This window comes from Magallana gigas, chromosome 8 (genome assembly GCF_963853765.1).
Source record: "Magallana gigas chromosome 8, xbMagGiga1.1, whole genome shotgun sequence".
Classification (NCBI taxonomy): domain Eukaryota; kingdom Metazoa; phylum Mollusca; class Bivalvia; order Ostreida; family Ostreidae; genus Magallana; species Magallana gigas.
The window spans coordinates 13,227,906-13,237,682 of NC_088860.1; the positions used below are offsets into that span (position 1 = coordinate 13,227,906).

At 34.0% G+C, this 9,777-nt stretch overlaps 1 protein-coding gene across 1 annotated transcript; it reads left to right on the forward strand.

The window, feature by feature from the left end:
• The first annotated feature begins 472 nt into the window (after positions 1 to 472).
• Positions 473 to 3,154, forward strand: LOC105333763 (uncharacterized). The gene is made up of 2 exons (XM_011436923.4): positions 473 to 576; positions 1,804 to 3,154. The coding sequence occupies exons 1-2, from the start codon at positions 506 to 508 to the stop codon at positions 2,999 to 3,001; spliced, it is 1,269 nt and encodes a 422-aa protein (XP_011435225.2). The 5' UTR covers positions 473 to 505; the 3' UTR covers positions 3,002 to 3,154.
• Positions 3,155 to 9,777: the final 6,623 nt, after the last annotated feature.

Genomic DNA, 9,777 nt, shown 5'->3' on the forward strand with positions numbered 1-9,777 from the left:
CAGATGCGACTTTTCTTCTTAAATATTGCAACAACTTTTACAACGTTCTGGATCCTGATTCAGAATTTTTTTCCCAGGGAGGGGGTCCGAGAAATAATTGTGTTTTCCGGGGGGGGGGGGTGCTGAGGCATATGGACGATAATTTTACTTTGCAAGTTTTACAAATTTTAATCTTTCGGGGGGGGGGGGGGACCCCCCCCCCCTCCACCTTCAGACCCTCTAGATATACTTTATTTTTTATAAATATGCATGTAACGTTATATGCCTACGTTAACAGTATGGTTTAAAACATTGGGTTTTATTTTACCTTTAAATATGATTGTAGGCATATATGTAAGTTATTAGTTTTTAAATAAAGTATTATTTATAAGAGCATTTTTCAGATTCTACCAAATTTTCAGACAACAGAGTTTGCAATGAAATTATAATTAAAACCGATGATATAGTTCGATCCTAAACTAAATGGGAACGAATCAGAACGTCACCGTAGGAAAAAAAAAGAAAAATGGCGTTTCGTAGATGTTTACGGACGCACGTGTTGACATCAAAAATTTTCTCCGCCTCATCATCAACATGGCAAGTTTGATTATTAATCAATGGAAATATAGTAATAGAGTAGTAATTAATGTAAATATATTTTTAATGAAGATAATGAAGTGAAACGGACTTGTCGGCTAAATAATCTTGCTCAGCATAGTTACAAAAAATTACAGGCCTAGAGCATGGTCAATGTCAGACTTAGCAAACCTCTCAGCCGGCTTAAAATGGATTGAAAATTTGTAAGCTTATATGACAACATTTGCTCTTCTGTCAAAATATGGTATCTGTCAAAACGCATTTAAAACATTGGTCACACAGTGGCTTTACATTCTGCCTACAGAAATTATGTTTTTGTTTTTGACCTTCATTTTTTTTCCAAAATCACTGTCACAAATGTTGTATTCTTTATGTAACTAGTCTGTCCCAGTTTCCCATTTCACAATGAATGGTTTCTCCTTATTACACTGTACGTCCTTGGCTCCCTGCTCTTATAGTATACCAGAGAATTCATATTCAATAAGACTGTCGACTGTATATATTTACATTCACTAAGTATGAATCTCTCTATTTATTACGGGATTGATCGTAATTCACAGCTTTTCTGGCGTGCGACCAGTTCTCGCTGAGTATTGTTTCTCTCCAGTGCATTGTTATATCATTTTTCTTATATAATTTTACACAATGTATGTGTTGATAAAATGGCAAAACATAATCTGAGATTCCTCTGACTCTAACCCCCACTTTTATATTGTGACACACGTCACAATATAAAAGCGGGGGTTAGAGTCAGAGGAATCTCGGATTAAGCGAAACTCGCACTGGCAAAATGAAACTCGGCAAGAACTGGTTGCAAGCCTGTATAGAATCTGATAGGACTGAAATCTACAGAATGTAGTTCTAAACAGTTTATCAATGATAATCTGGTAAAAATCTTCAGCTTTTATTAAAAGAAAGGTGTAACTATAAACAATGAACTGCTTTCTTTAATGATTCATTTCCATTATGAGGATAGTGATCATTGCAGAAAAAATTTTAAGTAACACTCTAATGCAGGTTTTGTATTTTTTCTACAATGTCGCTATCTTCATATCCCACATGAATCACCAAAGGAAGCAGTCTACTGTTTAAATGAATGAATGACCATTGTAAGATATTAGAGCATTTCTAAATTGTATTGATTATTTAATAGAATAATTTCTTGCAAGTTGTTTTCTTTACAGGTATGATATTATTGATAAAGTATATTTTATTTTTGAATTTCAGTTTTGGAAGCCACTGTACACAGAGATTCATCTCCGTGCCAGCTTTTGCCAAGGTCAGTGTGGCACGGTCAGACAGAGCAGTAAATCACATGACCAGTCATGTGATCAGAGTTCCCTCAATTTCACTGAGCAAATTCCATTTATCAGCTTCCAGGGAGAAGGAAAACGAAGCTGACGAACCCAAGTGGATTTCTGAAAAGTTTGGAAAAGAATGTGTGATAATTCCAATAGCCATCGATAAGATATATCTTCTTCAAAGGAAATTAACAGATCTGAGTTGGCAGAATGATGTTGGGTACTTTATAAAATCGGCTGGGGAGAGGAGCAAGTTTGATGTTTATCTGTATGGGAAAACCAAGGAAGAGGCAGAAAAGGTTGGAAGGTTGCTAAAAGAATGGTTTGAAGAAAGAACAGGGGGTTCCAAACCAAAACCTCTGCACACTTTTGAAGGGTTTGTGCCAGCCCAACCTGAAGAAGGTGACATCCCTGCAAGCCATGTACTATTCAAAGTGCTTAAAGATAAAGAAAGTGAATTAAGGAAAATTGAGGAGCACTTTGAATGTAAGATACATTATAAGAGATTTGTTTACAGAAAAGGTTTCACTGTACATTCTAATGATGCTACAATACGAGATGAGGCAGAAGTGGCCCTCAAGAAAGTTGTGGATGGAGCTTTGGAAGAACTGAGATCAGCTGATGTTTTAATTTTTGATTGCCCAGATGAATTTTCAATGGCGGATGTTCTCTCAAAATGCGAAAAAGAATTTGAGGAAAATGTTTATTTTGGAACCTCAAGGAAAGAAGGAAGGATTTATGTAACAGTATATGCAGACAAAAAAGAAACTGCAGCAAAATTTCAGGCATATGTTTTGGATACATTTCAAAATAAAACAGAAGAAGCCAAAAATCAGTTCAAGAAAATTGTTAAAGTTGACAAATACACAAGAAACTTTAAAGATCATATAAACCAAAACTTAAAAAGACAGTTAGAGAGGGATTACCATTCTAATGTCAAGATCCATTTTCATGAGTCTCAGAGTGAAAATGATAGAAAGAAATTACAATGTATTGTCACTGGGGACAATGCAGAGGAGGTCCAAAAGGTTGCAGATCAGATCGCAATGATGAGGCATAGCTTTAGACCACTACCAAAAGTGTTAAAAGAACCATTGAATGTTGACTCATCAAATATTAACTAATGTCCTGCTGTGTGTTTACCCTAATTGCCAATTTTAATCTAATGTAAAATAGAAGAAAAAAAAACTCTGCAGTCTACAGTGAATGTTGTAAATTGAATTAAATCAATTGCTCTGAGTTGTATATTAGACCAAGATAAAGTGATTTGATTTGAACATATATTTTTATTTTATGATTTACAATTTTGATTGGGCACAAGTTCTGTTTCTTAGATTGCCCTCTCCCTATACAAATACATGATACAAGATAATTATTGATTACACAACATTTAGAGGTCAATTAAGCATTGAATGCTTAATTTTGGATGTCGTTGGTCTTATAACACACCATGGCGGTACAGACAAATTGTAATGTGCGGTATGATAATTTGTGTGCACCGCCTAGGTATAGGTATGCTTCAGGACCGATAAAATCCTAGAATAAGCATTTAATGTTTATATTTATATTCATTTTGATGTTAATTTGTATGAAGTATTTGAGTGGCAATGTCTCTTTAAAGCCTTTATGGGTGGCAGGGGATAGTTTTGCATTAGATTGGTCAGGGGAGAACCTGAGGTTTGGCTTGTTATTTGAGGGGAAAATTGCTAGAATGTTTATTGCATTCAATTTGTGAATCGAGGAGCTCGTGTCAATTTCATTGATATAGGACACTTTAGTACTGGTTGCACTTTTGATCAGATGTGGAATGAAAATGTGAAACTGGCCCAAATTTTCACATGAAAAAAGTGTGGGCTCAGAAGACGAAATGTCACTCAAAGAAAAGGTGATTCACCACCACCACCCCCCCCCCCATTAATTGGTGATTTTTTGCATGGGTAGATTATTCTACAAATCCTGATATGTTTGTTTATTGCTTTGGACAGGAGCATGGTACTGGACCTGTGAAAAAGTACAGTTTTGAGATCATCCCTTGCTATTCTATAAAATAATAAGTTGTACTTGTTTTATTCTTAAATGTTTAAAAATTCTCAACTGAGAGTCAGGACCATGCAACAAAATTTTAGCAAAGGATCTATTGCAAATAACAAAAGAATTGACCAATAAGAAAGATGGATTTCCCAAAGAAAAAAATTACTTCTGAAAATCAAAGTTTTTTTTGTTATTTTCTATTGTGCATATTTCTAAATTTTTCGAATTTGCATTTTGAACCTATCCTATTGCTCATGTACTTTTATTATTAATGCTCAAAGTTGGCTAAAACAGCATTTTCTCAGTATATTTATGCATGGTTTTTGGCCTAGATATCCTTCAGAACCGGCTTAGCTGTTCCTAAAGAAAATCTTAGATATTTTGATAGTTTTGTACAAGGAATAACTTAAGATAGAATTTTTAGGGGCACCCTAACCCTGGGGTCGAATTTGTTTTGAAAAAAAAAACCGACAAAAATTTCGGCAACTATATTTACAGCTGAAAGTGTAAGTTCGGATAGCTCAGTAGGTTAAAGTGCTGGCTATGTCACATGCACATGATTTTTATTTTGCCGTGATTCGATTCCATTTGTGGGCATAATTTTTTCTTTTTTTAAAATGACTGGCATTTATAAATGAATACCCTTTAATTTTCTTTATGCAGATTTCTGCATTTTGCATATGTAACTTTAATCTTCCTGATGAAAGCATACAGTAAAACTCGTTTAGTACGAATATGAATATAGCGAAGTTTTTTGAGTCCCCTGTAAAATATTTTATAAGAACTCTGCAAAATTATACGGTTATAACGAATTCGGATATAACGAAGTAAATCCATTGGTCGCTAGGACTTCGCTATAATACAAATTTGCTTTTTGAATTAAAGATACCGATAGAAAAGGTATATACTTAACTTCACGTAAAAGCAATCAACCGGAACTAATACATACCGTAGAGTAAGCACGCTTTGTGTGAGGACAAGTATCATTTACTCTGTGTTACTCGAGACAGTTGCTACGTAAAAAAAATCATGCCGAGGGAAAACTGTTTCGTTTGCCTTTCCAGAACATCTATTGGAAATGGTACACTTGTGGGAGAAATACTGCAAAGTTGATGCAATTCGTTCTTTGCAAAGAACGTGTGCAGTGGTGACATTTTAAGCAAAAATTGCAGGAGGAAGGTTTATAGATTAGAAAAAATGTTGGTGGACCAGTTAGAGTTTTCTGTCCCCTTGTTATCCCGGCATCAGGAACGTCCCCTTATGCAAGGGATGCAGCTGTTAATACAGAGTTAAATTGAATGTACAGTGAATGATGATAGTGTTCGAACGCCTCGTAAAAATCACTCTTTCTGTTATTTCTGTTCTGAAAAATTGAGGCAACGTGCGTTATTTGTCGCAAAGAATCAAATGGTTTGCGACCTTAAAATTCGCGCCACACGAGACTTTCGATAGTTGCTAATGCTGCATTGGTTGTAAATAAACGCATATATAAAGAACATGTATTGTAATACAGGATCCACACTGGAAAAAAAAACGTTCATAACTCATACTGCTCGGACAACGACTGAACTTTTTTTTTCAATCACTATACATTATGAGAACTAAAACCTAAGAGTTTACTGTGTATGGCCTGAAATCAAGAATTGTAACATAGATCGATATGTTTTTTTGGTAAGACAGAAACCAATACCGGTCCTATAGGTCAAGTCTTTAGTTATATACAAGTGTTCCTTTAAAATTCCACTGGAAATTTATATCACTTATATGAGCACTCGCCGCACTACTAGTATCTGCTTTACATTTCCTCGACAAAAAGGTATCCTCTGCCACCTTTATACGCTCTTAGTAAGGGATATGAACAGCCATTTAATTAAGCATTGAAACATTAGTTTTTGAAAGATATAATTAGTATCATAACTGCAGCAGTGTGTGCATACAATTTGATGATGATGCAGATCTTTAAACCACTACCAAAAGAGTTGCAAGAACCATTGAATGTGGCAGTCTGTTTACCCCAATTCACAGGCTGACATTATCTGTTTATGGACTTCATGAAGAGACCTATCTGAAGGAAAACAACACATTTTGAGTTTATCAAATCCTTACTTTACATGATTAGTTGCCTCATCGTGTTAATGATATAGAAAGAATTAAACTTAGGTAACAGTACCTTTCCTTTCTTTTATAAATGAAGGCTGGTTTCCATGATCAAAAATTGCAACATGAAACAAAGCTTACTGGTAACTATTTTGTTTTAATTAGAACCAGGAATAAATGCCAGTACTTATATAGAGATTGAAAAAGTATGGACCAAACAATACTACCGGTAGTTACAATATGAAAAATAATTGTGAAACTCAACCTAAACCTTGTATTCAATTTGTTATGCATTTAGGCACAATTTTAGCTCATCTGAGTTGAAAGCTCAAGTGAGTTTTCTGATCACTTTTTGTGTCCTGCGAAAGTCCATCGGAAAACTTTTTCGGCTTAATTCGTATCCAGAACCTCTGGTCCAATATCAAAGTTTCACAAAGCATCCCTTGTTGAAGGGCTTTGGGGTTTGTTCAAATAAAGCTCCCTTCAAAATGGATTTAATTAGGAAATAATTATTAAAAGGGTGTAACATTTGTTAAAGTCTTAATTTTTAAGACATGAAAAAACTCTGGCACCAAGCATCTTACATATTGTGCTGTTAGATTTATTTTTTTTCAAATCATGACCCATAGGGGTCAGGGAGAGGCTTGGATTTTGGTTCAGACTTCATCAATAATATAGAGAGAAGAGCACTTCCTTATTCTTTTTTTTAATAAAACGAAGGCAGTAATCTGTAAAAGAAGAAAAAAAAACCCAGAATTTTTGTACCACTGGGGTTCAGATAGATCCTGGGGAGGGCTTTTTACCTTATACTGTAATTCGTGGGTGTTATACATTGTAGAAAGGCCACAACTGGGTGGGATAAGTTCCAATTTGACATCAACATGCTGTTTAAAAGATCCTCTGAAGATATCCGTGGATGTAATATTTTATTTGTAGAAATAATTTGAATGTAAGCTAACTTAGAATCTTTAAGTTCCTTTATACCTTCGCCCAAAGGTTCAGAGAAAATTAGAAGAGAGGTCCAAATGTATATATGCATCAGGGATGGGGTCAATTACAATGGAAAGTAATTAATTAAATTACAATTACTTGCTTAAATTCTTCAATTAAATTACCATTACCATTACAAGAGTTTCCCAATGTAATTAATTAAATTACAATTACTTTGCAGATGTAATTAATTAAATTACCAATTACATTTTCATCAAAATTTACTAAAACCATGATATATCTACAACACATAAGCGTTTAAGGAGGTATCTATTATATTTCCTCGTAATCAAAATAATTTCACTGTTTGAGAATTTGCTAACTACTCTGATAAGTTGTTTGGAAAGAAAAAATATAAATTTGGTATTATTGTTTATTTCAAAACGCAGGTACTGGTAGTCACAATATGGAGGTGTCCCATACCACCATGATATTCAATAAACATTTAAAAGTCATATCCCCTAACCTACACCTGTCAACTAAGTATTTCCTGCATGCAAAACTATCAATATATGAAAACTTTCTCCTTTGCAGTTTTATACACTATTTTGTTCTTTTTAAAAACAATGCCAAAGTACAGGTTAATCCCAGGTAGGAGGCAGACTATAATTGTTATGAAAACACAATTCACACCTGTTGTTCTCTACTTAATTATAAAATGTTTGCAATAAGGGAACACACCCTGTGGACATCAAAAACTTAAAACCCATTTGAAGCCATGCATTTTAGCTCTATGTATTTTAGGCTATCAATTACAAAGCATGACTTGATAATTTATATAATTTCGATAACAATGATTTTGTTTGTAAATTAAACAGTGATGTTTTAAACTAACTTAATGATAATTGACACACTAATTATTCTAATAAGAAGGATAATAAGTATTTTTTAAGAAAAAAGAGATCAAACAAATCATCAAATACATGTACTTAATTAAATTTGGGAAACTTATCATTAAATATTGAATCACTGAAAAAATCCATTTTGAAAAATATTTAGTACGATATAGATAATAGTTCAAAGCTTTTAACTACTCTTCGTAACTTGACCTTGTACCATTGTTAGTGTGGTGAAAAATGGGTAATGGACTGCGCTTCATATTTATATGTACATCAGTGTGTAATTGAAAGTAATTGAAAAGTAATTGCAATTAATTATAAATGCCTTTTTTGAAAGTAATTAATTAAATTACCATTACATGTAATTGAAAATTTGGCCAATTACACATTACTTTCAATTACATCAAAATTTATAATTAATTACTCTCAATTACCATTACAAATTACCATTACCCCATCCCTGATATGCATACATTCCATTTTGGTTTAGAGAGGGTCCACAAATTTGTCGGGTGGACTTAATACGTCCACAGGCATACATATTAAGACTTGCAGTACACATGGTAGGTTACGAGTTATCTTTCTTTACATGGCGTCATGGTACATTTTGCATTGCACTAAAATGTACTAAGTAGGTTAAACATGACTGATGTACGCATATTATGTATTTGGCTTGGAGTGAGACTGATCAATCCAACATTCAACCAGCTGTGTCCCTCTAACGTTCTGTCTTTCCGATGTGAGTGTTCGATTAGCTTTTTAGAATTGATTTGTATGAAAATGGATTGGGACCAATAATACGACTTTAAGGTAGCCATATTCACTTTTGAGGTATGTTATACGAAATAAAAAAACTGGAGTCGAAACATGGGTGGAAGTGTAGACCGTCTTCGGTTCCAACATTTACACGTTTTCAAGAATCAAATTATGAGGGCTTGCGAAGAGAAGTGGATGTAAGCTATGCCTGCCCACTTTACAAAATAGAATAAAGTGGTCCATCCATAACTGTCAGACATGTACGTCATATCTATTAAACTGTAAATATGACAACCTGAATCTTAGTTAACCTTTGGAATTTTAGAAAAAAAACCCGAAAAGTAACAAAGAACTGTGAACGCTAACGCCCGTTTCCCGCCTGCATTTCGCATCCAAATATTTCGGAATTTCTGTCAGATATTCAAAAACAAATCTATCTACTAAAAAGTGTGATCAAATCCTAATTGATTTATATCAAAATAAAATTTGTAGTCAAATTTATAATTTTTAAACAAAAGTTTTGCTTACGGGGGGGGGGGGGGGGGGGGTCTAAAAAATTTCATCGAAATCGGTCTCTATGAGTGAGGAAAATATTTTTTAGCGGTCGATGAAAATATTATTTAGCGGCCGATATATGCATAAAAACTTAATAATCACATGTTTACGTTAGATATTAATGTAAAATTTCATTTTAATTCATATCTGTTATTTATTTTTCGAAAATTTACAAGGCAAGATTCTTTTTTTGGGAATGTATTTCGGTCTGTAGACATATTTCCCCCCCCCCCCCCCCCCCCCCACACACACAAACCCTTTGGTAAAAAAAATGCTAAATAACAATATATAAAACCCCTCATAAGGAATTTTTGTTTCACGGGGGGGGGGGGGGGGGGTGTTTTAAAAAAACATTCTGTTTTCCGTTATTTTCTATTATGAAATGAGCTATTTTAACCCAAAATACAAAGTTATCTCTCTTTGTTTGATCAAATCATTTATATTTAATGAAAATATACATAAATGTTTACATGACATGCTAAAAAAAAGTGATGTCTACGGGGATTTTGTATTGCAGTTAGCCCGGATGATAACGTTGTAAAATTGCGCGATGTATTCCGAGTGTATTCCGAATGGAGAAAAGTTGTAAACATTCCCCCTTATAAATCTCCGTAAGGAATCTTTTTTCGTTT